Raw genomic sequence first — 21,254 nt, 5'->3', positions numbered from 1 at the left:
AGAATGTGACAATTTACGTCACAAACATAAAACAATGGGATTAATGCACACTTTTTAAAATAGAAGCAAAGAACAGTGGTAATAATAATTATTATAATTTATTTCCCAATAGCCAACAAGGCCTGTGACAAAAGAACAGAAAAAAACATCAGGCGACAACAACAAATGTCAAACAAACAAATACAATCCGTCATCAACCTACAGACACAAATCTTGAAAAGCAAATGGCCATAGGCCCATTGCAATGGGCCTATGGCCATTAGTAAGAAAATTGCTGGAATATTTTGCCTGTATCCTGTGGGGCATTTCTATGGCAACACAGAAGCAAATGACTTCTGTGTTGTCATGGAAGTACTTCATTGAGTTGTTGAGATTTTCCACTTCCGTGGTTTGGTCATGGAGTAACAATTATGTATATGTGGTTCGAGTGCTTTCTTTTTGTTCTTCTTTGAAATCAGATTTACTTTTTTTCTGTTGTTAGGTTTTAGATTCTTTCGTTCTCAGCGCTGGGGACGCCTTGTAGATGCAGGGGAAGTATTTATGCAATTGTTCTTCTTTTTCTTCCTACTGGCTAGAGACCATTGGTTTTTCAAGATTTTCTGCTTTGAAGATTATCAAGTCTCGGGATAGCTTTACCTTAAAGATGAAACCGGGATGTTGACGTGATACCTTCGACAAGGTCAGTAGTAGATCCTTTGATATTAATATGTTGAAATTGACCGTCCAGGCATCAGACCAGTTTTCTATCTTAGAAGATCCAATTGCACGGATGGGATAGCCTCTACCCTGAGGAACCACCAGCTTGCAATATGGTTGGTACAATATTTAAAAAATTCTTAAAAACCTCAAGTAGCCAACCATAAGTGGCGTATTTCTGGAACTTTTTTAATAGGGTTTATGTGAACTTTATCGAAAGATTTTTCAGAATCAAAAGATAGCGCCTTAAGATTACACCCCTAGTTCAGTCAGATTTTTGACCCATTTCCGATATTATGAATTCAGACTGTTAAGTGTCGCACGTTTCCAGTGAAAGTCATGGTGCTAATCGCTAATAAGTTTGTTTGACTCAAGGTATGTTTAAAAGGCTGTGTTTAAAAAGCTCTCAAAGACCTTATCAATACAAGAGATAAGAGTTATCGGCTTATTTAACCAATATTGGGTAGGGTCCCCTTGTAAATAATTTCTGAGACCACAGTGGCTAATTATGATAAAATCTCGAAGAAAGGAAGAAAATGAAAACAGTAAACAGGACGGTGAACAATTATGCAAATATTTTGGTCAAAACTTCCACTTGACCGTCCTCAGTCCAAAATAAAACTGATAAAAATACAAAAAAAAAACCTTAAAACATAACACAAAACTAAAATAAAATGACCCTTTCTTAGTAACGGTGAAAAGGTAACTGAATAAAAACACAACTCTAAATGGGATTTCTCAGTTTCATCTTACGTAAAGCACTTTTAAAGGCTAATCGCTTTCCCATGTAGATTTTTATCAGAGATTCTATTTGATTGCATAACATAATTTTGTGGATGTATGTCAAAACGATCAGAATTAATAATTTCATCATAAATGGGAGTTTCTCCAGTGTCTCTATGGAAAACTACTTTTCGATTTATGTGCTTTTTTTCTATCACAGCTGCCTCCCTGAAAACTTGCATGAGAACTTTAAGAGGGGCAATAATGGAGTTGTTATCAAATAAAGTGAAATGGTGTGGATTGTTCTACAAATGTTAAGCCAAGGCGGAATTAAAAATCTCAGGCCTTTGGCGTAGCTTCTCGGCTACGCCATGTTGACATTTTTGATTTTTTTCAAAAATTCAACATTTTGACTTGTTGAATTTTTAAAGTTGACAATAAGTTAATGTTTTTTAAAGAATACTTTTCAGTTTGTCATTCAATTTTGGAATGTAGGGTAGAACAGTGAAAAATTTCTTGTCATCCACCAATGGGGCAATATCTGTTGGGGTTTGTGGAGTTGATGCAATCATTTCTCTCTTTTTCGTCGCTTGTCTGTAATGGTTTCAAGTAAGTTTATGGGGTATCCATTGTAAAATAAAATGTCCTTAATATAGTTCAGTTCGGAGACTCTGTGATGCTCCGAGCATATTCTTATTATTCGGTCAACCAAAGAAATAACTACTCTTCTTTTTATGCAGGGTCAGTAGTTGGAGCAAAAAATGCAAATACCTATCGTTATGCGTGGGCTTTCTATAAATAAAAAATTCAAGACTAGGCGACTTATTGAAAATTAATACATTTAGAAAAGGAAGTTTGTGGTTATCTTCTAGTTCTAAAGTAAACTGAAAGTTACAGTCAAAAGTATTTACATATGTCAAGAAGGAGTTAAGTGACTCCTCTCATGATCCCACACAGAAATAACATCATCCACAAACCGACCCCAGAACCGGTGCTTCAGAGGAAATTTTTCCAAACAGAGGCTTAAATGAATTCCATATAAAAAAGTTGCCAAAAATGGTAAAAGGCTCGTAATCATCGGTAGACCCATGATTTGGGTGGAAAATTGGTTATTATACCGGAAATATGAGGAGGAACTATTGCAAAGACGGACGAGATGCATAATAGTTTCTATATCCAGTATTTTGTTGTCCATTTGGTCAATATTATCTTCTAGTTTTTTTTTGAAGAGCCAGTTCACATTTTTAATATCACGACATCAAGTTCTTTTAATTTTTTGACAAGGTACACTGAATTTTTAATGTATGAACTTTGGCGTTTGCATAAGGGGACGCAAAACTGTTGACAACCATTTTCCCAATCTGACAGTCGATGAGCTATAAGAAGCCACAATTGGGCACAGAGCTCCATCTTTGTGGATTTTGGGAGACCATAGAATATAGGAGCAGAACAGTCTTTTGGAACAGCTCCTTTCGTACTGAACTGTTAACTTATCGGTGGGGTCTGAAATTATGGGCTTGTAATTAAGGGTGTCGGTTAAAATGTATGGAATTTTTTTTTATTATATGAAGTTTTATTAAGGATTTTATTTCCTTTATCAGCCCTTGTGATAGTAATGTGTGGGTATTTTCATAAATTTTTGAGGATGTGTGTTTACTCCACAATTGTGAAGTAATAATCCTTTCAGTTCACGAAATTTCTAGCTTCTTTCGTACTACACGGTGAAATTATCGACGGGGTATGAATTTATGGGCTTGTAAGTAAGGGTGTCGGGTAAAATATCTGTAATTTTTTTTTATTATATGAAGTTTTATTAAGGATTTTATTTCCTTTATCAGCCCTGGTGATAGTGATGTGTGGGTACTTTCATAAATTTTTGAGGATTTGTGTTTACTCCACATTTTTGGAATAATAATTCTTTTAATTTACGAAATTTCTAGCTTCTTTCGTACTACACGGTGAATTTATCGGTGGAGTATGAATTTATGGGCTTGTAAGTAAGGGTGTCGGGTAAAATATCTGGAATTTTTTTATTATATGAAGTTTTATTTAAGGATTTTATTTCCTTTATCAGCCCTAGTGATAGTGATGTGACGGGTATTTTCATAAATGTTTGAGAATTTGTGTTTACTCCACATTTGTGGAGTAATAATTCTTTCAGTTTACGAAATTTCTCGCTTCTTTCGTACTACACGGTGAAATTATCGATGGGGTCTGAAATTATGGGCTTGTAAGTAAGGGTGTCGGGTAAAATATCTGGAATTTTTTTATTATATGAAATTTTATTAAGGATTTTATTTCCTTTATCAGCCCTGGTGATAGTGATGTGTGGGTATTTTCATAAATTTTTGAGGATTTGTGTTTACTCCACATTTGTGGAATAATAATTCTTTCAGTTTACGAAATTTCTAGCTTCTTTCGTACTACACGGTGAATTTATCGGTGGAGTATGAATTTATGGGCTTGTAAGTAAGGGTGTCGGGTAAAATATCTGGAATTTTTTTATTATATGAAGTTTTATTTAAGGATTTTATTTTCTTTATCAGCCCTAGTGATAGTGATGTGACGGGTATTTTCATAAATGTTTGAGAATTTGTGTTTACTCCACATTTGTGGAGTAATAATTCTTTCAGTTTGCGAAATTTCTCGCTTCTTTCGTACTACACGGTGAAATTATCGGTGGAGTATGAATTTATGGGCTTGTAAGTAAGGGTGTCGGGTAAAATATCTGTAATTTTTTTATTATATGAAATTTTATTAAGGATTTTATTTCCTTTATCAGCCCTGGTGATAGTGATGTGTGGGTATTTTCATAAATTTTTGAGGATTTGTGTTTACTCCACATTTCTGGAGTAATAAGTTTTTCAGTTTATGAAATTTCTAGCTTCTTTCGTACTACACAGTGATCGATGGGGTCTGGATTTATGGGCTTGTAAGTAAGGGTGTTGGGTAAAATATCTTGAATTTTTTTATTATATGAAGTTTTATTTAAGGATTTTATTTTCTTTATCAGCCCTAGTGATAGTGATGTGACGGGTATTTTCATAAATGTTTGAGAATTTGTGTTTACTCCACATTTGTGGAGTAATAATTCTTTCAGTTTGCGAAATTTCTCGCTTCTTTCGTACTACACGGTGAAATTATCGATGGGGTCTGAAATTATGGGCTTGTAAGTAAGGGTGTCGGGTAAAATATCTGTAATTTTTTTATTATATGAAATTTTATTAAGGATTTTATTTCCTTTATCAGCCCTGGTGATAGTGATGTGTGGGTATTTTCATAAATTTTTGAGGATTTGTGTTTACTCCACATTTCTGGAGTAATAAGTTTTTCAGTTTATGAAATTTCTAGCTTCTTTCGTACTACACAGTGATCGATGGGGTCTGGATTTATGGGCTTGTAAGTAAGGGTGTTGGGTAAAATATCTGTAATTTTTTTATTATATGAATTTTTGTTAAGGATTTTATTTCCTTTATCAACCCTGGTGATAATGATGTGTGGGTATTTTCATAAATGTTTGAGAATTTGTGTTTCCCTTGAGTTTTTGACCTTGGGGAATACAGAATGAATTTGAGAATATTCTTAACCGCCTCTCCTTGAAGTAAATCAGGATTTTCCACAGCACCACCCGAACCAAATATACCCGCGTCCACACTGGAAGCTATCTCTTAGAAATTCACTTTTGTTTGAGGTAGGTAAAATTTAGGTCCCTTAGACAAAATATGCTTTAATTGAAAATCAAAACAAGCTTTTAATTGTTTTAAAAGTAGAATTGTGGCAAAGAGTCAAACTTTAGTGTAAAGAGCGAGGGATCGCGGAGGAGACAGCCCATTTCATATACGGAGTAATTTCTGTTCGTTTTAAGTTTTAATGTCGCTCCTTGCTTTCAGTTAAAAAAACTAGTTATTTTTATTTAATTTCCGAACGTTTTGGTTTAATGCATGTTTGATTTTGGCTCTCCGCACAAAATGAAATTTGTATACTAATTCTTTTTTTTTTGGCTAAATAGCTTTCTCTTAGTTTTGATCAGACGATTTAGAGAAATAAGGGGTGGGGAAGGAGGCCTAGTTACCCTCCAATTTTTCGGTTACTTAAAAAGGCAACTGGAGCTTTTAATTTTTAACGAAAGTTTTTTTAGTAAAAAATATACGTAACTTAAGAATTAACTTACGTAACAAATTTTATATTCTTATATTTTTATTATGTATACGAGGGGGTTTGTACCCTCGTTAGTACTTCGCTCTTTACACTAAATCGTAAGTTTTTTCCCAATTCCTTAAGAATGACCCCTGAATCAGAAAGGCCGTAGAATAAATAGTTGAAACTACTAAAAGTACTTTAGCATAAAGAGCGAGGTATTTATCTCCTCCTAAATACTTCACTCTTTATGCTAAAGTATTTTTAAAACCCGTCATGTGCGTAATAATCTCTGTTCGTTTTAAGTTTCAATGCTACTCCTTACTTTCAATTGAAAAAACGTTTTCATGTTTGTTTTTTCATTGTATAATGATAGAAAATCCTGCGCCCTATTCGTTGAATTTTTCTTCCCCCATGAAATATTTCTCCAAGTAAAGATCCTCCCGTGTATCCCCCTCCCTCAACCCCACCCTCCAAACCAAAAAAATTCCCCTGAAAACGTCTGTACACTTCCCAATAACCATTACTATATGTAAACACTGGTCAAAGTTTGTAACTTGCAGCCCCTCCCCTAGGGATTGTGGGGGAGTAAGTCATTCCCAAAGACATAGTTATTATGGTCTTCGACTATGCTGAACAAAATGGCTATCTCAAAATTTTGATTTGTTGACTTTGGGAAAAAAATGAGCGTGGGAGGGGGCCTAGATGCCCTCCAATTTTTTTGGTCGCTTAAAAAGGGCACTAGAACTTTTCATTTCCGTTAGAATGAGCCCTCTTGCGACATTCTAGGACCACTTGGTCGATACGATGACCCCTGGGGAAAAGAAAAAACAAAAAAATAAACACGCACCCGTGATTTGTCTTCTGGCAAAAAATACAAAATTCCACATTTTTGTAGATAGGAGCTTGAAACTTCTACAGGTTCTCTGATACGCTGAATCTGATGGTTTCATTTTCGTTAATATTCTGCGACTTTTAGGGGGTTTTCTCCCTATATTCTTAAATAAGGCAAATTTTCTCAGGCTCGTAACTTTTGATGGGTAAGACTAAACTTGATGAAACTTATATATTTAAGATCAGCATTAAAATGTGGTTCTTTTGATGTAGCTATTGATATCAAAATTTTTTTAGAGTTTTGGTTACTATTGAGCCGGGTCGTTCGTTACTACAGTTCGTTACCACGAACTGTTTGATACAGCCGGAAGTGTTGTAACAGAGAATTGACTAGATCAACGTCATAGCGCTTGAGGGTAATATTTGGCATGCTATCTAGACTAGACGATATGGATAGATTACAGAGCTACAAATTATGTTCGACTTTTAGAGCAGAGCTGTTGACGCTGTTGAGAGCGGTATCAGTTCGATGAAGGATATCAGGGACTTTCTTGCCGTTGAGATCAAGATTTGAAAGTTAAAGCGTGATATCTAGCTTAAGGATTAAAATCTGATGCCACAGACGGAGTGAGAGGAATCTTAATGCTAGTTGAATTATGAAGATAAAAAGAAGATGTATCCTTAACAAACAAATGCAGTCAATATAAAATGTATAGTTCTAATAAACAATAAAATTGAATGTCTAAAAACAACTAACATAGTGGAAAATGATTGTGCATCAAATTTTAACACAGAAGTCGGAAATTTTTCTTTGAGAATCTTGGACGCAAAAAAAATCGTGTTTTTAGCCAAACATGTCCTATTCTTCATTGTTACTCTTTCAGACTAATTTCCATCAAAAACACGTTCTGATTAGGGTTTTAGCATGTGTGCCGACAGGAAGATAATTATTTTTTATTACAAGATTAAACTCACTTTTGATTACTCAGGATAAACTAGATTGAACCTTCTGATCGTGTTTAAAACAGTAGGCTGTACGAAAAGTATGGTTTAATCCTGCTTTCTGGGGCTTTAATGAGAGAAAGGTTGAGATGCCTAGGGCACGTTATGCGGATGAAGGATGACAAATTACCAAAAATTGTCATTTTCGGGCAACTGTCTAGAGCCAAAGGGGAAGCAGGCTGTCCCCGGTTGGGGTGGCAAGATGTCGTAAAAATGATTTAAGGGAAATGAAAACTTCTTGAGAGGGGGGCGGGCTTTGAATGGGTTAGGATGGCCTCACGTAGCTGGATGCTACGGTGATTTCTCATTAGTAATAGGTTAAATTCACCGGTTTTTTTGTTGCAATATATACATAATACCCTGGGGTCCATTACGCTTGCTGAATGTGCGTCATTAGCATGCTTGTAAGTTTCTTAATATTTATTTCTTTACTTTTTAGAAAATGTGTTGTGTGTAAATATTATTTTCAGTTATTTGATTTGTATGGAACAGAAAATCTACCATTAAACCTGTCAAAAGATCGTCGGGTTTGGCCGTCGGTCCGGGGATGAACGCTTCGGCGAGCGACCTGGGAATCAAGAATTCAACTCCCAGACAAGCAGCAATTTTTTTCAAATAATAGTCTTTAATGCTATCATTGTGTACCTGAATGTCAAATACGTTCACGGATATATGGATGTGTGTTGTCAGTGATGGGCTAAAACTTTGAGGTTGAATAGACTTCCAGTAAGCCTAAGAATCTACAAAAAGTCACGCTAAAGAACCATTCAAGTTTTGAATTTTACCATTGATTCAAACTTTGACCTAATTAAAACTCATTGAATAGGCGGGGTTATTTGACTTCATTTCATACATGAGCTTGAGAATAATACGACTGGCTAGCGAAAACGTGTCACATCAGTAGACAAATGGAATTAAAACGTGACTTTTAACATGGATATATGGGACAGTAAATCCTTTTTTCTCTCTATGGTCTATTTCTTCCGGACAAGATATTTTATACTTGTACAAGAAATTAAGATAACTTAAAGCCTTGTATTCAAGGGTTCCAATTTAGGGAAGGGAGGGCAATTGCCACCTCTCAATTTTGATAAAACACATTTTTTCGTATTTTGATAAAAAAAATATATCCGTATTCCATGTATTTGGATTTTTTCATCTTCGTTAAAAGAAATCGAATACCCTTCTCCCTAACTTGTTATAACTCGTTATCGAAGAAAACGAATTTGTCTAGGAAGCACAGTATTACACAAGAGTGAAGCATGGTGTACTCTATTGCCATAGCCTAAGTTATTTAGTATTTACTTAAATAGTCTGGAAAAGCCTACGGATGGGAAGGGAGCGTCAATGTTGACACTGGATGTGTCTAGGCTTTTTAGGTTCCTTTTTTCACATTAAATTTAAAAAAAAGTTTTTTTTTTTCAACTGACAGTAAGGAGCATCATTAAATCTTAAAACGAACCGACTTTATTCCGTATATCAGGGGTTACCCTTTCTTCAATCCTTGCTCTTTAAGCTAAAGTCTTAAAGTTCTTTAAAAATACTTTTCATTCAAATTCGACGGCTTTGTGTCTTTCTTAAAGATCACTGACAAAAAGTCAAACTTTGAGCGAGGGCTTAGTCATAACTAAAGAGTAAGGACTCAGAAAAGGACAGCCCCCCGCATATAGGAATAATTTCTGTTATATATATATATATATATATATATATATTTATATATATATATATATATATATATATATATATATATATATATATATATATATATATATATATATATATATACTAGCTGTTGGGGTGGTGCTTCGCGCCACCCCAACACCTAGTTGGTGGGGCGCTTCGCGTCCCCCCAAGCCCCCCCGCGCGCGTAAGTCGTTACGCGCCATATTAGTTACGCGCCATTGTAGTTGTGTCCCTGTGTCCCACCTGTAAATATAGATAGATTTATATATGTGTTTCAAACTACGTAAAAATTGCGAATATACAACATTCTTGGCTTTCCCATTGTCTGTCCATATACAAAGCCGTATGTACTAATAATGACGTCATATGCAAACGCTCTTTTTATAAACAAACAAACATGCATACACACAACTCGTTTTTATATAGATAGATAGATAGATAGATAGATACAATACAAATTAACTACGTAAAACTTGTGAATATACAACAGTCTTCGCTGTCCCATTGTCTGTGTGTATAAATAGATTGTCAGGTTTACCGACCCTCAAAGATGCAACATACAATTGTACATTGGTAAAGCAATCTGTATTAAGATCTATACCGCATTTTTCTAGTGATTGCCCTTGAGCTTTGTTGATGGTGGTTGCAAATGCTAATCGAATTGGGAATTGCAATCTTTTAAATTGAAAAAGCAGATCCGTTGGAATCATGGGAATGCGAGGAATAAGAACAGCCTCACCCTCATAAGGCCCTGTCAAGATTGTTGCCTCTATTAGGTTTTCCATTTTTTTTTTGCGGCAAGTTGCGTGCCATTGCAAAGCTTTGGTGGGTTGATATTTCTTAAAAGTATTATTGGTACGCCTAGTTTTAGTTGTAGCACGTGTGGTGGAAACCCTGAAGGATCTATGGAATTTAAAAATTCAGATGGATAATTAACCGCTTCATTTGGTTCCAAAATACAAATTAACTGCGTAAAACTTGCGAATATACAACATTCTTCGCTGTCCAATTGTCGCTGCATATAAATAGATTGTCAGGTTTATCGACCCTCGAACATGCAACGTACAATTGTCCATGGGAAAAACAATCAGTATTAAGATCTATACCTCATTTTTCTAATGATTGACCTTGAGCTTTGTTAATGGTGATTGCAAATGCTAATCGAATTGGGAATTGCAATCTTTTAAATTGAAAAGGCAGATCCGTTGGAATCATGGGAATGCGAGGAATAAGAACAGCCTCACCCTCAAATGGCCCTGTCAAGATTGTGGCCTCTATTAGGTTTTCCATTGTTATTTTTACGGCAAGTCGAGTGCCATTGCAAAGCTTTGGTGGGTTTATATTTCTTGAAAGTATTATTGGTACGCCTATTTTTAGTTGTAGCACGTGTGGTGGAAACCCTGAAAGATCTATGGAATTTAGAAATTCAGATGGATAATTAACCGCTTCATTTGGTTCCAAAACTGTGTCGACTGACTTGTAAAGGACTGCCTGGTCTCGAATCTTGGTCAAAACAATATTGTTGATTTCGTGGACGTCTATATTTTTGGGGGCGAGAATCGCTCTTTCACTTAGCCGTTTATTATTTTTATAATTTTTTAGAATATTCGGAAATACTTTTTCAATCAATTCATTTTTGGACGTCACTAAATTACAGAAATCAGCAGGTAGTTGTATACGTCCTGAAATTGAGTCTACTGGGAACTTTCCGTTTCCCATTGCCAGCAATTGATCTGAAAATGTTTGACCAGAGTCATCGTTTTGCAATCGGACACGCATATTTGTAGTTAATTTTAATGTTTTTACGTGTGCCCATAAATTAGAATTTTTCAGGCAAGCATTCATTTTGTCTGCAGGAGTTGATCTAGGTATTATAGGTAATGTTTGCCTGAAATCTCCCGCAAGCAATATTAAGGTGCTGCCAAAGGGTTTCGACTTCCCTCGCAAATCTTTCAAGCATTGATCCAGAGCCTCGAGCGATTTTTTGTGTGCCATTGTGCACTCATCCCAAATAATAAGTTTGCATTGCTGCAATACTTTACCCATCCCAGATGATTTGGAAATATTGCACGTGGGAGTTTCTGTAGAATGCAAGTTCAGAGGCAATTTCAAAGCGGAATGAGCAGTTATTCCACCAGGCAGCAATGTTGCGGCTATTCCGGACGACGCAATTGCCAACGCTATATCATTTTTTGATCGAATTGATGCCAGAATCAGTAATATCACAAACGTTTTACCAGTACCTCCTGGCGCATCCAAAAAGAAAATTTCTCCAACGTTGTTATCGACACAATGCATTATCGTATCATAAATGTCTTTTTGTTCCGACGTTAACTTGGAAATGTTATTTTGTACATACGACAATAGATCACTCGTACTGTAACTTTGTTCACGATCCGATTCTACACATGTCGAAACAGCAGCGATACGGTTAGGTGAAGGCATTCCCAAATCCTGAAGAGGTTTGTTTGCCATACTTACGCACAAATCTTCTATAACAACTAAAGTGTAGTAATAAATTTCTGATGTAAAATCAAAAGTCATATCTGACGTCTCTAACTGTTTTCGATGGAGTATATCTTCGGACATTTTTGACTTATATTTTTCCCATAACTCTGTAGGAGCTGATGGAGAGCAAGTTGTTAAAATGATGCCAAACAATGCATTGAAAAAACTTTTTCATATTTACTTTTTCTTGTTCTTCAAAAAACTTTTTCATTGTTCTTTAAAAAAAGCTAAAAAATCCTGCGCCCCATCATGGAAATTTTCTTTCCTCGTGACAAATTCCTCCATGGAAAGTTTCCCCCGCATAACCCCCTCCCCAGCCGAAAAATCTCCCTGATACAGCTATCCTGTGAAAAAATCGAATTCTTTCTTGAAGTCCTGACCTATTTAGATCGTTTTTGTGACCCTTCATTGCTGTTTCTTGTTTTTCAACCGTAGATTTCATTGTCCATTTTTTGTCATCTTTACCTCAAAAATTTTTTTCCACCTCTTTTGCTTTAGGTGTTTATATTAATGCATCACTGTTTTTGTAATCAGATTTATCTGTGCTTCATTTCCATCGATCAATCCCATAAACATTTTGAATGATCTTAATTAAAATTAGCACCTTTGCAAAATTACTTTTTTGGTTATTGGACCTTTAACTTATGCCTTAGCTTGGCTTTTGTCATTATGAAAAACATAGCGTCGAACCTTTGTTCTTTTTTTAACACAACATATTTTTTTTTTCTAGAATAATAACATTTGTTGACGTGTTTTTTTTAACTTCGAAATAATTTCAAGGACTATGAAATGAAAATAGTATGACGTGTGACTCCGCGTCAACTAAGCTTCATACTTTTGGTTTTATTTTTTAAGATTTTTGAATTGTTGTAATTCCTTGTCAAAATATATAAAATTATTTTTGCAATTACCAGTTTTTTTTCTCTTTCAGCATTTTAATGTAAACTTTTCTATGCATGAAAATTTTCAATTTTTCCATCTAAGTATGACAAATGCGACAATGTCATTGCAATACTGATTGCAAATACTGGAACCTTTATTGTATATTAGAAATGAATCTTTCATTTTGAATACATAGCCCTAAGGCTATCGGAACAATAAAGTCATTGTCATGGTTGAGGATGTAATTCAAACGACTAAAATGTACTTCCAAGATCTGAATCAAAGTAACATTGTAATTTTCTGGTAAATTCTCTCTCTCTTGGAAACTTGACATTCCTCTAAGAATGCATGCTTGATTATGATAGTCTCCTACCTCCCTCCTCCACCCCTCATTTTGTTAATGAGGTTAAGCCTCATTGAAAACTTTGCGAAAGCTTATATCTTGGCTTGAAAACAAAGCTAACAAAGAATCCTAGCTATAAATCAAGGATGCCTCGCTTGAACGTTTAAAGGGTATTACATTTTAGGATAGACATAATCTCCCTTGTACTTGTTGAAGTTAATTTAGTTTCATTATTTTACCGTCCTTTTGCCTTTTTGTACTTTTTCCAAATGGCAAATTGTCTCTTAAATTTATGTTATATGATCAAACAGTTCGTGGTAACGAACTGTAGTAAGGAGCGACCCGGCTCAATAGTAACCAAAACTCTAAAAAATGGAATTTTGATACCAATAGCTACATCAAAAGAATCGCATTTTAATGCTGGTTTTAAATATATAAGTTTCATCAAGTTTAGTCTTACCCATCAAAAGTTACGAGCCTGAGAAAATTTGCGTTATTTTAGAAAATAGGGGGAAACGCCCCCTAAAAGTCATAGAATCTTAACGAAAATCACACCATCAGATTCAGCGTATCTGAGAACCCTACTGTAGAAGTTTCGAGTTCCTATCTACAAAAATGTGGAATTTTGCATTTTTTGCCAGAAGGCAGATCACGGATGCGTGTTTATTTGTTTTTTTGTTTTTTTGTTTTTTTTTTTTTTTTTTCCCCAGGGGTGATCGTATCGACCCAGTTGTCCTAGAATGTTGCAAGAGGGCTCATTCTAACGGAAATGAAAAGTTCTAGTGCCCTTTTTAAGTGACCAAAAAAGTTGGAGGGCACCTAGGCCCCCTCCCACGCTAATTATTTTCCCAAAGTCAACGGATCAAAATTCTGAGATAGCCATTTTATTCAGCGTAGTCGAAAAACCTTATAACTATGTCTTTGGGGACGACTTACTCCCCCACAGTCCCCGTGGGAGGGGCAACAAGTTACAAACTTTGACCTGTGCTTACATATAGTAATGGTTATTGGGAAGTATACAGGCGTTTTCAGGAGGATTTTTTTGGTTTGGGGGAGGGGTTGAGAAGAGGGGGATATGCTGGGGGAACTTTCCTTCGAGAATTTGTAATGGGAGAAGAAAATTTCCATGAAGGGAGAGCAGGATTTACTAGCATTATTTAAAAAAAAAACAATTAAAAAATAAAAGTGAAAAAGCTTTTTCAGCTGGAAGTAAGGAACAGCAATAAAACTTAAAACAAACAGAAATTATTACCCATATGAGGGGCTCACCTCCTTCTAATACCTCGCTCTTTACGCTAAAGTATTTTCGGTAATTTCAACTACTTATTCTACGGCTTTTGTGATTCAGGGGGTCATTCTTAATGAATTGGGACTAAATTTAAGCTTTAGTGCAAAGAGCGAGGTACTGACGATGGGGCGAATCCCCCCATATATGTAATAAAAACATGAGAATACAAAAGTTCTTTACGTAAGCTAATTATAAGTTACGTAAATCTTTTACCAATAAAAAGATTCGTAAAAAATTAAAAGTTCTAGTTGCCTTTTTAATTAACCAAAAAATCGGGGGGCAACTAGGCTTCGTCCCCCGCTCTTTTTTTCTCAAAATCATTCGGTCAAAATTATGAGAAAGCCATTGAGCCAAAAAAAAAAATATGCAAATTTCGTTTTGATTATTCCTCTGCGGAGAGCCAAAATCAAAACATGCATTGATTCAAAAACGTTCAGAAATTAAATAAAAAAAACAAGTTTTTTCAACTGAAAGTAAGGAGTGACATCAAAACTTAAAACGCACAGAAATTACTTCGTATATGAAAGAGGCTGCTTCCTCATCAACGCCCCGCTCTTTACGCTAAAGTTTTTTACTGTTTTAGAAAGAAGAATTGAGAGAAAGAGTCAAACTTTAGCGTAAAGAGCGGGGCGTTGATGAGGAAGCAGCCTCTTTCATATACGAAGTAATTTCTGTGCGTTTTAAGTTTTGATGTCACTCCTTACTTTCAGTTGAAAAAACTTGTTTTTTTTATTTAATCATGAAAAGGAAGAGTAGCCAGCGTTACGATTTCTAGTTGGAGGTTCGCGCATTAGCTTCAGCTGGCAACAGTAATTTACAGAAGAAGAATTTAGTTTCTATGATGTGTTCGAAAAATAATGTTGCCTACTATAATAATATTATTATAAGCAATTTCTTTCAAGAGACTATTTCTATTTAAAAACAAGACTGTAAATAAACAAAAGAAATCAATAAGGCTTGGTGATGAATTTAATAAATATGTGCATATGGAATAGATAGAATTATATTTTTTTTTTCATTTAGATAGATAAGATTTTATTTTCACCAAAATTTCCATGGCACTGCCAAATTTCTTATGGTATAGTCACATTGAAAAGCGACGTAAAATAAAAAACAAAACAAAGAAAACAAAACACATCAATCCTCCTGACTTTCGTTACACATTTTTACAAAGCTAGGTATAAAACTTCGCTAACCGCTGGTGGGCACAGCGTACCGGCTGAAGTTTGTCAACAGGCACTGCCACCCTGCGCAGGAGTCGTTTTGTTGTGGATTGAAGGGGGAAAAGGGTTTTTTAGATTGGGTGGATCAAAGATTTTTCGTGATAAGGTGGTTCATATGACTTTATTTTGGATGTTTTCATACTAAAGGATTAAAAGAGAAGGATTTTTTTTTGGTAGTATATGGTGACTTGAACTATGCACAGTTCGGCTCCTAATTGATATTTAAAAAAAGAATAGTTGATGTCTAAAACTAAAATTAGATGGCTCTGACGAAAAGACCCAAATTGGGAGAAGTTATTGTATTATCATCAAATGAAGAAAAGCTATTCAGATTAGCTTCTAAAATCACGAAGTCTCAATTGCAGGTTTTATGGCCAATAAGCTGAAAATCCAAATGTACATCATGCAAGAATATGACACAATAAAAAATATCAAACTACTGAGCAAAAACGGACCAAACCTTCAAGGTCCATATAACTATTAACAGCAACATCTGAGAAAGACTCATTAACTTTTCCTTGGAAAATGATTTTTTTTTTATTTCATCTTGTAAAAAAGGTGATTTTAACGCTAATAAAGTAATAAATCAAGAAGTGTTTAATTATATATTAGTTCCTTTGGCTGGTTTGTTCTGCTTAGTTAAGATTGGTGACTTGAACTTTATCCAGTTTGGCTACTAATTAATATTTAAAAAAAGTATAAGTGAACGTCTAAAGCTAAAATTAGATGTATTTTGTAAGTAAAATTTGTCGTCACTGAGAGGAGAGAAGGTTGAATTTTTCATTTAAAAAAGGGATTAATGAAGGAAGAAATTATTTTTTATTACATCATATATATATATATATAATGTATAATATAATATAACATGTAATTATTAATTACTAATAAAAATGTAATTAAATATGTATTAATAATATTAATACTAAAAAATGAATTATTGTTCATCTTAAATTTTCAATTTAAATATAATATTATTTAATAATTATAATTTGTCACATTATAAATATTCCGATGATCTGGAGGGAGCCGTTAGGCAATGCATCGCATTGTAACTTCTGCACCATTAATGCTGCTAGCACTAACCGGAAAAACTGAAACAGCCTCTGGTGCCCTGACCTTCCATCTGCCTGCTTTCCTGTTGGTCACTACGAAGAAATTTCTCTACCAGCTTTTACAGAGATTCCCGACAGCGACGACGTGACTTTGCCAACGAGGAAAGATATAAACAGGAGGAGTATAAAGTACAAGATAGTTTGCAGCCCTTCTCACAATGTGAGCCTTATGATCTGGTACGGGATCTCAGCTTGTCGAAGAATTCCTCTAAGCTGTTGACCTCCAGACTCAAAGATAAAAATCTACTTGGTGAGGACGCGCGTATCACTTTTGTTTCGTTGAAGGCATGAGAACAACATGGGCTGCTTCTGCCAGGAGAAAGACTTCGTGTACTTCCGAGCTATCGTCGGTCTTCTTGGTATACTCGGCGCTCCTTAATACGATCCAAGATATTGGAGACTCCTCATTGACAGCAACAAGCACTCTTTGAAGTGTGTGATCTTCCACAACGGAAACCAGTTAGCCTCAATCCTTCTTGCGCAACTCTCAAAGAGAAATATGGAGCAGTAAAGTACGTGCTGGACAAAATACAATATGAGCAGCAATAGATCCTCTGTGTCGACTTCAAGATGGTAAACTTTTTGCTGGATCAGCAGTCCGGTTTTACGAAGTATATATGCTTCCTATCTATGTGGGACAGATGAAAGATAGCCCAGCAATCTATAAAGAAAGAGATTTCGGCACAAGAGCAGTTAGTACCGGGAACTAAAAACATCACAAAGGTACCTCGTTGACCGGGAAAGATATTGATCCCACCGCTACAAATGAAACTTTGATTAATGAAACAGTTCAGGCGTGCTCTGGACAGGGATGGGAGATGCTTCAGCTATCTGTGTTGAGCCTTTCTTCAACTGACCATAGAGAAGCTGATGGCAGGCATTTTCAATCGCCCAGAGATATGACAGCTCATAAACGACACAGAGTTCCAAAACTACTTGAAAATGGCAGTGTGTGCGGCGTAGACATCGTTTTTGCAGGTGACGAACAACTTCCTGGGGATTATGAAGGAAGCAAACCACGCCATATTCGTCAGCAGTATGATAGGTATACTGCTGACGAATATATAGGTATATAGGAATATATACCTATATATAGGTATAGCAGTATGATAGGTTCCCAAAACTCAGGTGTTTGTTGAATATAAAGATGCACTTCTTTTTTTCACACATTGAGAAGTTTCCTGGAAACCTTCGGGATTTGGTGAGCTGTGAGCAGGGAAAAAGTTCCATTAGGACATGCGTCACATGGATGGCGGACTACTGCTTGTCGCTGAAGAGAGATAACCCAGCATCTGCTTACACACAGGAATCGAAGAAACGTCTATTTATGCCGTGAACTCTGAAATTTTTTGCTACATAAACCTCCTTCTTTTACTAATATCATAAATTATGCTCACGATTTTTGACAGAGTAAATAAAAACTGAATTTGAATACGTTGGCTGTTATTTCTTGAGGAAAACGGAAAAAAAAAATCGTCAGGGTTTTCTGATGCAAAATAGCAAAATAGATTTTTTTTTTTAATTTCTGTAGGAAAAAATACTGACCTGATGGTCACTTTCGGACATCAAAATTGGTCTAATTCAGCTGGAAACCCCTGGACGATTTTCAAAAAAATATTATTTTGTTACCCATTTATCATTATAGTTGTAAGAGTGGGTCCAGTTTCATTTGTCTGATATGCAGTAAATTTGTGTCGACTGTTTTGTCTTTTTAACTAAATTCCTTCCAAATATAAAGAAAATCAATTATGAATTTTTTTTACTGTTCGTCAGTTTTAGAATATTGGTCCAACAAACTAAAAATATTACTAAATAGTTTCTGTTCATTTATTTTCGTCGATTTTTATCAAAGAACATTGTCGTCTTATAACGTATTTGCTAGATTTCTGTCTATTTAATTAAAAAAAAAAAAAAAAATCAAAACAGTAATCACTGATAAAAGGAAGTGTCTCTGTAATTTAGGAAAATTAAATCTAAATTCTTAATGTAATTACTCTAAGGAACATTTTTCCCTTTTCAATCGTTTTTTTAATGTAGAAGTTTTGCCAAATAAACACCACACTGTTGCAGAATAAATATAGTTTTCGACCAAGTGCAAATGACACTCAAATCTTTTAGAGTGTATGAGAGGGGGTAGCCCCAGTGGTCTGATTTGCCATATGTCAGGGAGAGAACTGCCTCCAGATCCCAGTCCCAGGCTGTTCCCCCAGCTGAAATTTTGCGTCTTTAAAAATCTTGTAAAAACTAAGATAGGCCTACTAATTCAAGCATCCACAGAAATAAGTCAGTTTTCTTTAATAAGCATTTGCTTTTATGGTACCATGTCACTCATTTTTCCCTGTCATTTTAACTTGACTTGTGTAAATTGACTCTAATTTTGACCTCTCTCCCTCCCTTCTGAGGATTTTGACGATATTATACCACTGGGAACCTCCATTTTTATTTGTGGTTGCTTTTATTTGTGAGCCATGACTATCTTAGTGACATTATTTCTTGTTGTATTAAATACAAAAAAGAAGTTTATTTCAGCTAAAAGTAAGGAGCAACACCAAAACTTCCAACAAACAGAAAGTATGAATTATATGAGGGGGGCTTCCTCCTTCTCAGAACATCACTCTTCACGCTAAAGTTTTTATCAGCTTGTTTATAAATCCAATTAAACGGCCTTCGTATTTCAGGAGTCGTTCTTAAAGAACCCGGACGAAAAGTCAAACTTTAGCGTAAAGAGTAAGGTTTGAAAGGGGGTAGCTCCCTCATATAATCAATAATATCTGTTTGTTTTAAGTTTTGATGTGCTCCTTACTTTCAGTTGGAAAACTTGCTTTTTTATTTAACTTCTTGTCGTTTTTAAACAATGCCGGAAAATCTGTCTCCCTCCTCCATAGAATATTCCTTCTCCCCACAGAGAAGGGGATTCCTTATCCCCTCCCTTAGCCCCAGTAAAATTCCTCCCAGACAATTCCATCAGTGAACGGAAAAAAAAACTCACTACTTGAAATACCAGTTGGTTTCAGCAATGTACAAATCATGTTATCGTTTTAGCAGGTTTAGGAAGAAGACTGTCTTTGTTTCGGCTTTTATTTATTTACTCATAAGAATTTATGTCTTTTTTAAGTTTGAAATATTATATAGCTTTCTATTTGCTTGTTTGAGGTTTTAGCATAACTCTTTAATTTAAATAACAAAAACAAGTTTTTTCAAGTGAAAGTGAGGAGCAATATCAAAACTTAAAACGAATTTAAACTTTTGTGTATGTGAGGGGGGTCATTTCTTATCAGTACCTAGCTCTTTACGCTAAAGTTTGACTTTTTGTTCCAATTATTTAAGAATGACTCCTGAAACCCAATTAGAATAAAAAAAAAGACACACAAGTAATTAATCAAACACAGTTTAATCAGATTAATAAGATTTTTCAAATGTTCTAAAAGAAGCTTTAGCGTAAAGAGCGAGCTATTGAAGGGTGGGCGGGCAAACCCCCTCATATACGCAAAGCATTTTATTCATTTTCTGTTTTAATGTTGCTCCTTACTTTCAGTTGAAAAACTTGCTTTTTCAATTTAATTTCTATTCGCTTTTTAAATATTGCTGGGAAATTCAGCTTTTCCTTCATAGAAAAATCCCCTCCCCCACAGAAAATTACTGCATGGATAGGTCCTTCCACATGTCCTCCCCCTTACCAGAAGAATCATTCCCTGTCTAAAAAATACATAAACAATGGGCAAAGTTCATAGCCTTCAGCCATTCCCCAGGGACTGTGGGGGGGGGGGTCAATTCATCCTCAAAGACATAATTATTAGGTCTTTGGACTATCCTAAAAAATGGTTATCTCAAAATTTTTATCGGGTGACTGTGGGGAAAAAAGGGGAATGGGAGAGGGGCAAGCAGCCCTCCAAAAGTTTTCGTCACTTAAAAAGGGCACAAGAACTTGTGGTTTCCAATCACATGAGTCCTCTCCCGATCTTCTAGGATTCTTGGTTTGATACGATTACCCCCGGAGAAAACGAAAAGAAAAAAACAAACAAAGAAACATGCATCCTTGATCTTTCTTCTGCCAAAAAAATGCAGAATTCCACTTTTTTTTTATTTAGAAGGTTGAACGCTCTGCAGCGAGATTTTTTGGTATGCTGCATCTTGTGGTGTACTTTTCATTCTTTCATTCACAATGAAAAGAAGTCAAATATTAAATTGTTTGACACTTAGATTGATAATTGAAATATTTATGAACTGTTAGACGCTTTAGTCTTCACCTTTATAAGTTTTGAACAGGTATTTGATTTAGCTGATAGAAAAGCTTCAGTAAAGGTCCTTTCCTGACATGATATACCAAACAAGTATATTACAGTGATTAATGCTAAGGAAAAAAGTAAAATTAAGTCAATTGCGGTTAAAGTAAAAAGGAAGACGGTTAAAAGTAAAATGCGGTTAACGGTAAGAAGCCAAAATAGTTAGTGATTTAATGAGTAGCTTCGAGGTTAGCAGTCTTGCGTCTTATCCTCGTTATATGTACCATTTTTGCTGAAAGAATATTGTAAAGGATAACAAAGAACATGATGTTAAATTAAGGAAAAAACCCTTTAGAAGTTGATGATTTCAATGAATTGTGTTTCCTGTGTAAGACTGCCAGGGAAAAAAAAATTAAGGCTTCGAAAATTCAGGGGTGCAACATTAGGCTGGAAAATGAACATTAGGTAGATCATTTCACTTAAATTAAGTACAAATGAGGATGAAGAAATGACACTGTGAAATAGGAAAATTAATCGAGTATATAGTGTTTCTACACAAAACGTAGATACAGTGAAAATGTAAAATGCAGAATAATCTTT

At 35.2% G+C, this 21,254-nt stretch overlaps 1 protein-coding gene across 2 annotated transcripts in view; it reads left to right on the top strand.

The window, feature by feature from the left end:
• LOC136036978 (DNA excision repair protein ERCC-5-like) overlaps positions 1 to 21,254 on the top strand; it is a 244,159-nt gene that overhangs the window by 184,085 nt on the left and 38,820 nt on the right. Inside the window, exons 13-14 of one of the 2 annotated variants that reach the window (XM_065719380.1) lie at positions 482 to 679; positions 7,863 to 8,070. The exons of the other annotated variant lie outside the window; for it this stretch is intronic. Of the exons in view, the coding sequence (XP_065575452.1) occupies positions 482 to 630 (149 nt within the window). The 3' untranslated portion in view covers positions 631 to 679; positions 7,863 to 8,070. Of the gene's footprint in view, positions 1 to 481; positions 680 to 7,862; positions 8,071 to 21,254 lie in introns of those variants that run through there. 2 annotated transcript variants of the gene reach the window in all.

The sequence above is a fragment of the Artemia franciscana genome, chromosome 16, assembly GCF_032884065.1.
Source record: "Artemia franciscana chromosome 16, ASM3288406v1, whole genome shotgun sequence".
Lineage (NCBI taxonomy): Eukaryota > Metazoa > Arthropoda > Branchiopoda > Anostraca > Artemiidae > Artemia > Artemia franciscana.
This window is presented reverse-complemented; position numbering and strand designations above follow the sequence as displayed.